Genomic DNA, 14,497 nt, shown 5'->3' on the forward strand with positions numbered 1-14,497 from the left:
TAAGTATGGATTCAAGGAAAGATCCTTCATCTCTGGACTGTCTGAACGCTTACAGGGAAGTGTACCAGATGCAAAGTGGCGATTCCCAGAGACAAACTGGGTACCCTGAAAAAACTTTGGGGAAACTGGGAGTTTATTGCATCACTGCCACCATTTGGAATTACAAACTGTGACTCACCTCTCTATATATTTTATCTGCCGTAACCTCTCAATAATTTTCATGTCCTTTTCTTAGCTAATAAACCTTCTGTTAGTTTACTATAGAATTGGCTGCCAGCATTGTCTTTGGTGTAAGATCTAGGGTACCAATTGATCTGGGGTAAGTGACTGGTCTCTTGGGACTGGAAGCAACCTAAATGTGGTATGATTTTTTGTGTGTAAGTGACCATTTTATCACAAACTCCAGTTTGCCTGGGTGGCAAGATAGACTGGAGGGTCTAAGGGGACAGTCCGTGACTCCATGGTCAGACACTTCTACTGATCCAGAAGTTCACATTTGTTACTGGCTTGGGGAAATAGAACACACCGTCAGCTGGGGGCGTCTGCCTGTTTGCTGACAGTCTGCCATGAGGTAGGCACTCACAGCTATGACCCACTCTATAGGCTATGTCAATCTAAACCATCCCTGGCAGGTGTTTGTCTAATGTATTTTTAAAAACCTCCAATGACAGAGATCCCACAGTCTCCCTAGGTAATTTGTTCTAGTAATTTGTTCACGTTCAGTGAGGAAGGTTTTCCAAATGTCTACTCTAAATTTCCCTTGCTACAATTTAAGCCCATTACTTCTTGTCCCATGCTCAGTGCATAAGAAGAACAATTTATCACCCTCTTCTTTATAACAACCCCCACTCCTCAATCTTTTCTTCTCCAGACTAAACTAACCCAATTTTTTCATTCTTTCCTCATAGGGCATTTTCTCTAGATCTTCATTTTTGTTGCTCTTCTCTGGACTTTCTTCAATTTGTCCACATCTTTTTCAATATGTGGTGCCCAGAACTGGACGCAATACTCCAGATGAGGCCTTATCAGTGCTGAGTAAAGTGAAAGAATTACTTCATGTGTCTTGCTTACAACACTTCAGCTAATACATCCCAGAATGATGTTCGCTTTTTTTTTTATTATTATTATATTATTGACTCATATTTAGCTTGTGATCCACTAGAATGCCCAAAGCATTTTGAATTCTAATCCTGTCCTCCAAAGCGCTTGCAACCCGTTCCAGCTTCGTATAATCCACAACATTGATAAGCGGATGCCTCTGCCATTATTCAAATCATTTATGAAGATATTGAATAGAACCAGACCCAGGACTGGGCTCTGTGGGAGTCCACTCGATGCCCTTCCAGCTTGATTGTGAACCATTTATAACTCCTCTCCAAGTACCCTTTTCCAACCAGTTGTGCACCCACCTTATAATAGGGTCATTTTAGGCTATATTTCTCTCGCTTGTTCAAGAGAAGGTCACCTGAGATAGTATCAAAAGCTATTAGACATTTTACGGTATTAACTGGCACATTGGAAAATATACTGCAATCTATTGGAACAGCAGCACTTACATCTTTTACTGTAAAATGTAGCTTTAGTGGTACAGGGTTATCTTTTGGTCAACTAGTCACAGCAGCCTGTTTCAGGCCTAAGGCCTTGTGTGGCTAAACTGGACAGTATACACGCCTGAGGCTGTAGAGCATGTGTTACAACATAATTCAGACTTCTACTTCACCTTCTACATACCCTGCAACTCTCCTTTTATTGCATAGTCTAGAAAGCATGGGAGGGAAACTTATTCATGGAGGGAAAATTAGCATTCACAATTTTAATTGGAATGAGGGGGAAATAACCTCCCAGAGAATATTGCAAAGCAAGAAAGGAATTGTGCTTGGCAGCTTTTATTTAATAGACATCCCAGGCAACAACAAACTCATAAAAAATGGGGACTATTTTTCTTATTACATGATGCAGGAAAGAAAATATTTTTTAAACAAAGAGGTTTACTAACAATAGTAATTTCAGCAGCTGGGATTTTTTTTTTCCTGTGCCCATCAGCTTTCCCCATCTGGTCATTAGTGTGCAGGAAATGTACTGTGTGTTGTAATTGTTTAATTAATCAAATGAACTCTAGACTTCAAAAATGGTATTGTTAGACTTCTCATTTCAGGCAGTTAATCCTACTAGGCATTTCAGCAAAGCCTTTTTTACGTCAGTCCTTGCTAATTAAGCACTAATTTTGTTTTGACTTCAGTGAAGTAAGGTAGGCGATTGATTTATATCTACAGTTAAGTGATGCCTCAGCACAATGTTATCTAACATGTTTCTTGTATCTCTCAGTCAAGCTAATCCAATAAGATTTATAGTTTACCAATTACGGAACCAACCTGAATATAGAAATGTGTGATTTGATTTGAGAAACGACTAAGTAGAAATAACATGCCTACACACGTATCATTAAGGGGTAGTGAGGGTGTGATGTTGGCGTTAGGCGCCAGCTGAGCACTGACAAATTCATTGCTGGAAACGAATCTGTTAGTATGGTTCAGATGGGGACTGGGATTATAATAATGTGTTTAAGACTTTATGAAATGCTTGTAAGTTGCTGCATGCATTAATCACATGTATAATTTCTTTATCATTTGCTATAAGGCAATATTAAGTATTTGCTTTGTAACTGTAAAAAAAAAAAGTTTGCTCTGAAACTGTGAACCCAATCGGGAGAGATCGTCTCCTGCCCCTCAAGAACGCTTAATCAAAATTAAATGGACCACTGTGGGACAGCACAATACAAAGACTTTGTTAATTGCCTCCTTGAGCCCATGAAGAGTCTACATCCAAAAGGGCTGGTCTCATCAGCTTGAGTTCTGGGAGAAGAAAATAAAAATAACCGACAAGAACATTTTTATTTCTTTTGCTGTGTGCTCGCTCATAGGGCTGGAGCTAGGAAACAGAAGCAGAGATCTCCAGGGTCAACCTGGGTTAGCCCTAAAAGACATTCAGAGCTGACAGATGACTAGAACTCTATCACCTTTTGGAACCACTGACTGTAACTCATTTGTACCTGTATGCTTGCCTGCTTTAGCCTCGTAATAATGTACATTTCTTTCCTTAGCTAATCAATCCTTACATAGTTTACTATAGGACTGACTTAAAACATTGTCTTTGGTGCGAGATCTAAGGTGCAAATTCATAGATTCATAGATTCTAGGACTGGAAGGGACCTCGAGAGGTCATCCAGTCCAGTCCCCTGCCCGCATGGCAGGATTGACCCGAAGTAAGTGACTGGTCCTCTGGCAGTGGGAGTAACCTGAACATTGTTGTGATTTTTGGTGTAAGGGACCATCTATCACTAAGTCCAGCTTGCCTGGCTGGCAAGAAAGACTGGAATGCCCAAGGGGCCTGCCTGTGATTTTATGGTAAGACTGTTGTAATGCTTTAGGAGTTCACACATGGATACTGGGTCGGTGAAATCTAATTACAGAACACATAACCCCTTTGGGGTCTCTGCCCTGCTTCTTGACAGTCTGCCCGAGATTGCCACTCACTGCTGTGAGCCACTCCAGACAGCGTGACCAGAGCAACTCAGTCAGAACTAGACACGTCTTCTGCAGTGCCCGCTCTAGCACTCCACTTCCCGGCCTTTTCGCAATCGCCTGCTGCGGAGCAGAGGGAGAAAACGGCAGCTGCAGAAGCTAAAGAAAAGTCATGTCACTCCACAGGGCTTAAAGGAGTTCTCCTGGTGAGCCACATTGAGCTGCTCCTTTCCAAGGGTTGGGAGTGCTTTGGTGGACACTGTGGGGCAAATTTAGCACAAGGGTAAGTGAGCAGAACTGACACTGTCTTCAAAGGGAGTCGTGTCGTCCTATGCCTGAGCTCAGTTTGGCCTAGTGATAGATCCTCACGTGATTACATTTGTTGATAGGGATAGGCAACTTGCATGACACTGGTATATTTGCCAAATATGAGCCATATTTGGTCATCCTAAATTAGCTACATAATCCCGGCTGCCAGCTGACATCTCCAATGTCAAGTCACTCCTGCTGGAAGTGACTGTGCCATACCCCTGTCGCTGGAGATGGAATTGGGGAGAGAGAGGGAAAAGAGAGTACTCTGCCAAGCCCTGTCCACAAAGAGTGTCCACCTACTTGAGATAAAGTGAGACACCGTTCGCTGTACACTGTGCAGTTCTTCGTAATACGGACCATCACTATTCCATGCTTGGATCAGCAGTGAAATAGTTAATGTTGACATTTTTAACTTGTCATGGAGCATCTGAGCTCACTGGGAAGAATGGAGCGGGTCACACCTCCAGAGAAAGGAGTTACAGAGAAATGTGGCAACAATCGACAGGTTAACGTGATCAATTTTGTTTTCTACAATGCTAAGCAGCTATTTTATAGTTACTCTCTCTAAGTAAATCTTGCTTATATTCAAGAGTCCTTCTGTTATTGAACTTCACCAGCCTTCTCGTTCAAAAATTCAGCCAGACAGGAACATTTCCTGTAATATCTTACTGTGTATTCGTGGGTGCCAGGGATTGCATGTATGTGGCCACAGTTCCGCCAGGAACTAAGAGCAGAGAGGGTGAATAGGCAAATTCACTCAGTTGTTTCATCTTCAGAAACATGACCCCTCCTGGAGTAGCTTGCATGTACTGGCTCAAAGTGGATGCCCTGGAGACCGCCAGACAAAGAAAGGATTTTTGGATAAATAGCCTGAGTTTAAATGGACTCAGGGCCTTCTTTCTGACCAACCAAATTGCCAGAGCCTTCTGTCCCAGGGGGTCCTCAAGCCTTAGTGGTGGAAGGAATTTAGACCCCCACACAACTGAGAGTGGACCTTGAGTAAGCTTTTTAGCATGCGCATAGGAACTGTCAAAAACCAGTTCTCTCCCTAATGCTTTCCCTTATCAGCAAGTCTCTTTAAGAATAAATATCCAGGACCTCTGAGGAGCTGGGAGCCCAGAGTAGATGCCCTCAAGGAACCATGCCAGTGCAGATGCCTTGAACTGTGACAAATAGCTTAGTTCAAACCAACCCCCCCAGACTAATAGAAGACAGGCATTTAAAACAGACAGCGTTTACATGGTCTCTTCAGTTTCCATTTTGATGTACTCAGCTGGGAATATAGTAAGAGCTGCTTCAAGTCTCCAGGCAGCTTTTATGATTGGTTTCCTTTATGGCATTTTGCTAACATCCCTGATGACCCAGCTGTCTCGCAATATCCACAATGCAGTACGCACCTCGACTCCATGATAGCTGATATTTTATTTTTCTGATTCCAATACCCTTCAAATAATGATGTAGGTTTCTGGAGAATATCTTCCTTCTTAGATGACATCAGTGCTGTAGGACTCACACAGCCCCATGGCCATCATTGGATCTCCATCCACAGCTCAGCTAGAAAGAAGGTTCCCCACTCACAATGCAAATTTCCCTTCTGGGGTTTTAAGCTCCTAAGGGTGGGGCAACCCCCTAGTCAACTTCAACGCCAGGTTGGCCTGTTTGACAAACGAGACCAACTATTTGGCTAAGGTGGCACTGTCCTTCTAACCCTCTTACTAAGGGCCACAACTGTACAGGAGCAGGGGAGGAAAACAGGCCTCATACAAGCTGTCACAGGCCATGGAAGGGGTGGGGCTGATGAGCCTGAAGGGAATCTCCCCTTCCCACCCAAAAATAAGGGAGGGTGGAGGTGGACATGGACCAGAGTCTGTGGCATTGTAACCGACTCCATGTGGTGCTGTGTCCCCCTCTATCAGTGCCTGGGCCAGCTTTAGCTTTGGCTAATGGCGCGGGGTCATTTTTGCTTAGCCAGAAGCTCATGTAAAAGTTCCAGGTTCAATCCTTGTTGCAGATAACCCACCGAGTGTGTTGTCGTGCTAAGCCAGAGGGGGGCGACACTGTACAAAGGGATGTTGAACCTCAGCATGATCTTGCGTGGAGCCTCAAGCCCTGCTGCTGGTGGCTCCGACTCCCTTGCTGCTCCAGTATTGCAGGGCCCTGCTCATGTGCGACTGCCGGATAGCTCTGATGCCAGCTTAGCCGCCCCACTCACGTCCAGAGGCAAAGTCTGCCGTCTTTGACTGGATCTTTCCAAGAATGCTGTAGGCCTCCGCCCTCTGGGGCCTATTTTAATCCACCTTGCCAGCACCCTCTGCAAGGGTTGTAACTCGGACTCAGTGATTCTCTACCTATTTATCATTGTGGGTTGCAGACGCAGCCCTCTATGTGTTATGTGGGCCACAGCCACACAATATTTATTCTACCTGTATGGACCTGAGGATGTGACATGGGCCGCAGCTGTGTGCTGATTGGGTCATGGGTTGAGAACCACTGCTCTGACGGGACGCTGCGGCAGAAACTGGACAGACACAAAGTCAGAATTTTCTGTCTATCTTCCACTGTCCCCAGTAATGCTGGAGGGCATGATTTATCCTCAGCACACCTCATCTGGCAAAGGCCTTTGTTTAGTAGTTAATGGGAAAGGAACTGATCCCCAACAGTAGCTGTGTGAGGAGTGATTTACTTGGGTCACCCTGCCATTCCCCTTTCCAGGTTGTCACAATGCTTATCACTGGACCAGGAAGCTGTAGTCCCAGCTGAGGCAACATGCCCTCACCTTTGCTAAATGTGCCTATGGCCTCACTGACTTGATCTGCAGTGCTAGGCCTTATTGCAATAAAAACCCATTCTCACCAGGATAGCCATAAAAAACAGACATGGCCGAAACTTGGCCCACAGTGCAGAAAAGTCTTACCTGTCCCAGGACTGGAGGGGACCAGGCAGGAAGCCATACTGCTTTCCTTGCTGCGTCACTTATATAATTATAAAATTATGCATAGCATAAAAGGAATTCAAGCTGTTCTTAAAAAAATGTCAGGCTCCCAACCCCCACCGGTAAATTCAGCACATGACTCATTAAACAGCAAGTGCACCCAGCAGGATTCTTTAGTGCTTCGCTGGCAGCAGTGGGTGGGGGAAGCAGCATTGCAGTCCCTCAGAAAGGATAACAGCCTCAGCCTGTGAGCAAGTTTCCATCCAGCTCTTAGCTACCAGAATTTAACTCTTGGGGTCTTCTACTGCTCATGCCTGGCATCAACGTAACCCCCGCCATGCTAGTGCTCCCTCAGTGCTAGCTCCTATCCCACCAGACGCTTCACCTTCAGCAGTGGACAGGGCAGGGACAGGCCTTCCCAGGATTCATATTATGCCAGTCTCTGTTCTGACATCCCCGACAGAATTCAAATTGCACCGAGACAATAGCAGGGCAAATTGGTAAACTGGCCTTCAGAGCAGAGTGCATGCTGGGACTCACCCTCGGCAGAAAGGACTCTGCAGCGGGGGGGTCAGATTTTCCAGAGTGCTCAGCCACCCGCACTTCCCATCTAGAACAATGCAGAATATCCTCCCCCCACTCCCTCAGCCCCACTGAGAACAAAGGGAAGTGCTGGCTTCTCAGCACTCTTGAAAGTCTGCCATGTCATCTGGGTGCCTAAATAGGTGCTGATCCCTTGCTGCGAGCCAGTTGGGCCAGATCTGCAGCATAACAAAACTTTGCAAGGCCCCACTTGAAGCAACAGTAAAAGTCAACCAGGAAGACGCTCCACTGTGAACAAAAGTTACTTTTCTGATGGAACATGTTTTTGGACATTTTGTCTGGAATGTCTTAGAAAGCCATCCTTCTTTGAAATAAGTGTCTGGAGTTACAATAACCTACCCCAGCAAAGGAGCTGAGTCAAGTCACTGAAGCGGATCCCCCCTCGCCCCCATGAGGATCTGACCTAACAATCCACCCTTTATATTTTTTTAACTACAAAAAATCCCTTTAAAAATACTTGGTGGCTATTAAACTAACCATGAGGTCATGCACGTCGGAGTGTGATATAGGGTTAGGAATAAAGCAGCAGGGACCAGATCAATTATAAACAAAGGAATAGGGCCAGACCCACAGCTGATGTCAACTGCTAGAGCTCCGTTAACGTCAATGGAGCTATGCTGATCTGTACCAGTTGCGGATCTGACCCAAAACAGAGGTGGGGAGGAGGATTCTGAGAATTGGGTGCAGCCCAATTTTTCAGAAAACCTGCCGAGCGAGTATAATAATGTGACGTGAATACGAAATTGCTCCTACCTGTGGGTAGGAAACATAGGTTTCTATCAAGGGTATTGGAGTTACAGTGCTGTGAAGTCAGATAACACTAGGTGCAGATGTGTTATTGAAGGAAACCAAAACATCTTTGTGTTACCTTTAAGTCTGGTTTCCAGAGGGCTCTTCGACAGCCAGCACACAGCATTACAATAGGTTTGGAATGTTATCCGGTCTTCATCTGTAAGAGGAACTTGATCCAGCAACTGAAATAAAGAAGTAGCACCAGCCAATTTGCTGCAGGTAGGAACACTGAGGAGAGGCAAGGCTTCCCTCTCAAATCTAACTTGCCTTTTCCAATCTAATCCAACCTTCCCCTCTTCCTTTCATCTCTCTCCTTAGGCCTCACGGATCCTTCCCATTTGCAAGAGGCTTTTCTGGGACTAGTGCTTGCCTGCATTTTCTGATGGTCTCTTAAACTGTCAGACTCACTGCCTGAATCTTTAAAAACATATCATTAGGGGGGAGCCGGCAGGAGGGGGGCCAGGAAAGAAGGCTGCATTTCTGTGTGTTTACTTCACTCTGCACCTGGAGCCAAAGTGCCATCTCCTCTATCAGATTTTATAAACAAAGCAGCCATGAGTCCAGATAGCTCTTGGCTAGGAAACCTGTAAGAAAAACCCAGAATGTGGTAGTTAATTAAGAAGCTCCCGCAAAGCAGTGCCCTACCAGGGCACTGTTGTGTGGAAGGGGACATATTTTAGGTAAGGCATAAAATAGAGGTGCTGCTTGTGGCAAGACTGCGGTACAAAAGAGATGTCTGTATGCATGCCAATAGAAGATTTGCCAGTAGATGGCATTCAAGGATATGCAACATTATTCAGAGGTTTTGTAGGACCAATAAGAGTTGCTGGGCACTGCAAACAGCTCTTTACATGCACCCCTAACGCTCCGGACTTGTCATTAACGATACTGTGGTAATTGGAGCACTAGTCTGAATGTTAGCCAAGCTGACATTGCTCCAGAAAAGGAGGGCTAGCTACATTCTGCCTACCTAAATTGCCCACCTTTCCAAATGAACGTGGTACTTTTAAAATCCCATCCTTAGCTGTTGACTAGAACTGCTGCTCTAGGCTCTTGGAGAGCTACACGGGTCAATGTCAGTAGTGGTTGAATTGGTTCATATGCTCATTCCCTAGAAGTAAGTCAGGGACAATCAAAAACAAAGCCTCTCTTCCTAGGTGACAGGGGTACACCTGTGCTTTGTGCACAAGGGATTGCCCCTGATTTTAGGTGTCAGGTGAGCTTCAAAACTACCTCTGCTAACTTTGTTGCCTCTGCTTAGTCTAACTGCCTGCAAGTACCCCAGCTTACAATCACCTCTAGGTGAAGGAGACAATGTGCTTTTTAACTCTACTGCTTGCTGCTAAATGCCTGCAGCACTTACAGGTCACATGAATAAACCGTGGCTGATGGGTGCACTATAGAGTTATTGCAATTTTCCAAAATAAACCCATTATCTCCAAGGGCTATAGGGCCATAAATCTTGTTTGAGATGGAGAATCACAGCCAGGCCTGGTCCTCAGAGGGGCACAGAAGTCAGTGGGGGCTGTGGGTACTCAGCACCCCTGAAAGTCCTGCCCAGTTTTATCCCTCTTTATTTTTACAATCCTAAGTTACTCTTAAGGGTTGGGCTATACAGAGGACACAGGGAGGGGTCACCCACCAACCAGTGCACCCCCTCAAAGCCAGGCATGATATAGCCGCCTTTGCGACTCTGGCATCCCAGAAGCCACTCCAAACCTGCAGTGGTTTGCACCTTCTCATCACTCAGCCCTCCAGCCAGGTGCCTATGGTCCCACCCCTCCCAGGGTGATAGAGGCCAACAATGTCCCATCTTCAGTCCCATGGTGGGCTCAATTGTCCCTACCCTCTTGCATCAGGAGGGCTTTACATTCCCTTCCTTGGAGGCAGGTAAGGGAACCCAGACCCATCCATCCTCCTCCCCCGGGGACCCTGTATCAAGCAGCTAAGGTCAACTTCCTGCTACTTCACCAGGCCGCTTCCTACCTTCATCTACCTCCAGGCCCCAGCTCCTTCCAGTGCTTGGCATTTCTAGCTCCTTACACCACTTCCTCCCAGTTTGCAGCCAATGAAAAGTCCTCCTCAGGGATCCCAGCAAGATGCCCTAATTGTTGCTGGTCAAATAACAAGCCACAGCTGGGGAAGCAGCAGCTCTGTCCATTAACCCCTTGGTGGCTGTTGCAACATAGCGTCTATATACCCCATCACAGGGCATTACAGTCTATGTTCCCTCTAAGTTTTTACATCCAGGTGAGGAATGAAATTTTGTTATGTGGACCAATATGGAGGAGTTGTGTGGTGGGGATGGGGCCGAGGGGTTCAGCATGTGGGAAGGGGCTCAGGGCTGGGGCAGAGGATTGGGGTGCAGAGGGTGAGGGGGTGGGCTCTGGCTGGAGATGCAGGCTCTGGGGTGGGGCCACGGATGAGAGGATTGGGGTGCGGGAGGGGGCTCAAGGCAGGGGCAGAGGGTGGGGTGCGGGGGGGAGAGGGCTCTGGCTGGAGTTGTAGGCTCTAGGGTGGGGCTGGGGATGAGGGGTTTGGGGTATAGGCTGCCCTGGGGCTGCAGCAGGGAGAGAGGACTTCCTCCCAGCCCTCTCTCACTGCAGCAGCCCAGGGCTGGGGCAGAGGCACCTCTCCCTGGCCGCAGCAGCTCCGAGGCTGGAGCTGGGGGAGAGGTGCCTCTTCCCAGCTGCGTGGCCCTTGATAGCCTGCTGCGCGGCTACGCAGCTTAGAGGGAGCTTGGAGTGTTGTGTGTTGTTTTCATTAGCTTTCCTGAGAGCTGGGATCAGAAATATTTTTATTTGTCTTGGCTGGAGCTTGTAGGCATGACAGCAATTCAAATAATAAAATCTTAAATTATGATCACTAATTTGTCTGCCTATTTCTTCCATATTTTTCTGAGCATCAATGGTATTTCATCGAAGTGCAGACTCTAAGACAGACACTTCACCAGATCTGCTCCATGCTGCTTTAACAGAGCTTCCTGCTGACGAAGAAAACAGTTTCAGCTTTTCACCTCTTGCCTTTGCTATGTCATTATGATGAAGTGAGGAGGAAGAGCAGAGTGAAGAACCCTGGTTATGCAGCCCACAAGCAGAGTGTGGAAGATTTCGACCCGATGGGTGGGAGACAGGAAATAAGTGGCTGCAATAGCTACAAAGAAAAGAGAACCAAGCCCCCTCAGAAAAAATCTAGGGCCAGATTCTGATGTAATTCACTAGAGCTCTATTAAGTCAATGGATTGATTTCTATTATCTGGCAATTTGTTTTCATGGGTGTTAATATGGACAGTACTCCTCTGATGCTGTATGACACCCATTAATAACACCGAGTAGTGAAAATGTGAAATTGTGACTGTACATTGTGCTTTTCTCCTAAAACCATTGCTTTCAGGGATTGGTAAAAAGCTTTGTTTTATAAGCTGTTTTTAGTGTAGAAAGGCTTATAATATTCTGTCACCCCATATGATTCTGATCACCAGGCAGAATGTTTAATGAGACTTTAGTACCTTTCTATCTGCACAGTGGAAGAGGCAGAGTACGTCCCGTGTGTAATGTGATGCTGCTGTGTGGGTTGAACCACGTATCTCTACATCAAAAGGCACAGCACCATTGCGTGAGCTCATAGACCCAGTTCTAGATAACTGGATTCCTTGTGTGGCAGACAACGAGCCACACCAGGAAAGCAGGGGTTCCATATATGATGCTGATGCAGGACCAACGCTAATGTAACTGTATGTTTACTTTTTCTCTCTGTAATGTTCTAGCAAAGCTGTACTGTCAGCAGAGGAAAGAGTCTCACTTTAGGTTTTATATTTATTTGCTTTCTAAACATACAAGCATTGGACGTTTTTAAAGTTTGAAAATCACTTTTTTTTTTTTTTGCAGTAAAATGCAACATCTATCAGTGACCACGATGAAGACATGCTGCTAGTCTATGTTTGCTTCATATTCTATGCCGTATAGAAAGAGCACCTCAGAAAGAATCTCATTAAAGGAGGTGGAACAAATTGTCAATACACCACGGGTGCTATATAGAATAAATATAATAATATGTGCTAAGAGTGATTGGTTTACGTTATTTAAATCATTTCCAGACTTGACTCCTTTGCATTGCATTGAAAGGGTAATGCACCTTTCCAATGTAAAGCACCTCGCTGAATCAGGCTCTTACCTTTATCACGATCCTAGCCCACAAACTCGTCTGCTTTTCCCGCCGCACTTGATCTGCTAGCATTAATAAATCACAAACATGGTATTTCCCTCATTTTCAAACTAATACAGACTCTATTAGAAGTGATCTAATCATATGCAGAAAATAGTTTTTTTCCCCAAGTATAATTAATGTGATCCTCTGAGCTACCCCAAATGAGCACAGGCTACCTGGCTATGTAAAATCCAGACCTATAGTTATTTACAAGCTCACACAGAGCAGCAGGAAAGTGGAGATGGTAACCTGGCAGGCAAACTAAGTGGTGCTGACAGATACAGACACAGCTGGACAGCAGAGAACAAGGGCCAGAGACATAAGTTGTCTTCTCATTTGCAATGCCTACAGTATATGTCTTTGATTATGCTCCCGTTGACTTCAGTGGGAGCAAGATCAGGGATGACTCACGTTCTTAGAGTTAGGTACATGCTTACGCACCTTGCTGAATCAGGGATACCCAGGGACATTCAGCAACGCCAGTAACCTGGGAATGGGCGACAGGGGATGGATCACCTGTTCTGTTCATTTCCTCTGAAGCACCCAGCATTGGCCGCTGTCAGAAGACAGGATACTGGGCTAGATGGACCTTTGGTCTGATCCTGTATGGCTGGGCGTATGTTCTTAACTCTTTCATGAATTATTTTTGAAAGCTATGACATTTGGGGACTTAGTTTGATTTATGGCTAATTGTAATGTGAGCTCTTTAATTTTTGAACAGTACAATGTTTATTTAAAAAAAGGGGGGGGCACCATCTCCATGTGCCTCATGCTACAAGGGTACAAATAATAAACAGTATGGTACAGGGACCATCTATTCACCCCTTCTCATAATCTATCAACAAGGGACAAATTAACGATGAATGGATGACAGGGGTTGGGGTGCAGGAAGGGGTGCAGGGTCTGGGAGGGAGTTTGGGTGCAGGAGGGGGATTCTGACCTGGGGCAGGGGGTTGGGGTGCAGGAGGGAGTGTGGGGTCTGGGAGAGAGTTTGGGTGCAGGAGGGATTCTGACCTGGGGCAGGGGGTTGGGGTGCAGGAGGGCTGTGGGGTCTGGGAGAGAGTTTGGGTACAGGAGGGGATTCTGACCTGGGGCAGGGGGTTGGGATGCAGGAGGGAGTGCGAGGTGCAGACTCTGGTCAGGAGGCGCTTACCACAGGTGGCTCCCGGCCGGCAGCACAGCCGGGCTCAGGCTGCCTGCATGCCGTGGCCCCACGCAGCTCCCGGAAGCAGCTGGCTGCTGGCACGTCTCTCCGTGCCCCTAGGGGTGGGGACAGCATATCTCTGTGCACTGCCTGCACCTGCAAGCGCCACCCCTGCAGCTCCCATTGGCCGGGCTGCGGGGACGGTACTGGGGGCGGGGGCAGTGTGCGGAACCACCTCCCCACCCCGCCAGGACGTGCCAGCAGCCAGCCGCTTCCAGGAGTGGCGTGAGGCCAGGGCAGGTAGGTAGCCTGAGCACCCCTTTTAGCAGCCCGGGGATCACTGCCTCTGGTTTATTTTTGCTGCAGCCCCTAACGCCCATGCCTTCATGCAGCCCTGGTGAGGACTAGGGGGTTGATGTATGCCCGTCGCTACTGTACAGAGGAAGGGAGGCCTGCAGCGGGCTTGTGCAGCCAGAGGCTGGTGGTTTCAGGGATCTGATCCCCGCAGGCACAGGCAACTCTTAATTTTCTAGCATAGACAAGGTCTAAGTGCCTAAAGTTCCTTCGTCTCCCTCTTTCTTCCCAACAAAATGATATTGTGACACCACCTTTGAAACTCAGGGAGGTTTTGACAATGGCTCCAACAAGGGGCGCTCTTCAAGGTGCAGGAGTTTAAAACATTGGCCTTATCTGGAAACTAGAGAAGATTGTCTGTCAATTGAGCTGATGGAAGAAAAAACCTGGCCCCAGAGACTATCTTCATCATCTACCTTTGAACGGGCTGAGGTTACAGTTCAAAAATAAAAGGAAACACCAGGGCCTTGTAAAACTCCTCTTGCAGCCCTCACCAAAATGCCCCATGGCCTAGACATTGGTGCCTTGACCCCTTTTCAAGAGGGACTTTGTGGCAAAGAATTCAAGTGCCAGGCTGAATGGTAAGGGGACGGAGGGCATCTTCGTCTGGTGCCCCTTCCCCAAGCAAAGGCA

General features: G+C 46.8%; 1 protein-coding gene and 1 long non-coding RNA gene across 2 annotated transcripts in view; one reads left to right on the top strand and one right to left on the bottom strand.

Moving 5' to 3' along the window:
• Positions 1-14,497, bottom strand: part of LOC128839457 (uncharacterized) — a 59,317-nt gene that overhangs the window by 18,996 nt on the left and 25,824 nt on the right. Inside the window, exon 4 of the mRNA XM_054032486.1 lies at positions 8,237-8,342. Coding sequence (XP_053888461.1) covers positions 8,237-8,342 — 106 coding nt within the window. The remainder of the gene's footprint in view (positions 1-8,236; positions 8,343-14,497) is intronic.
• LOC128839458 (uncharacterized) lies at positions 8,178-12,227 on the top strand. Its single transcript, XR_008445434.1, has 2 exons — positions 8,178-8,379; positions 12,048-12,227. It is a non-coding gene; the product is annotated as an uncharacterized LOC128839458 (long non-coding RNA).

Source organism: Malaclemys terrapin, chromosome 6, assembly GCF_027887155.1.
Source record: "Malaclemys terrapin pileata isolate rMalTer1 chromosome 6, rMalTer1.hap1, whole genome shotgun sequence".
In the NCBI taxonomy this organism is placed as follows: domain Eukaryota; kingdom Metazoa; phylum Chordata; order Testudines; family Emydidae; genus Malaclemys; species Malaclemys terrapin.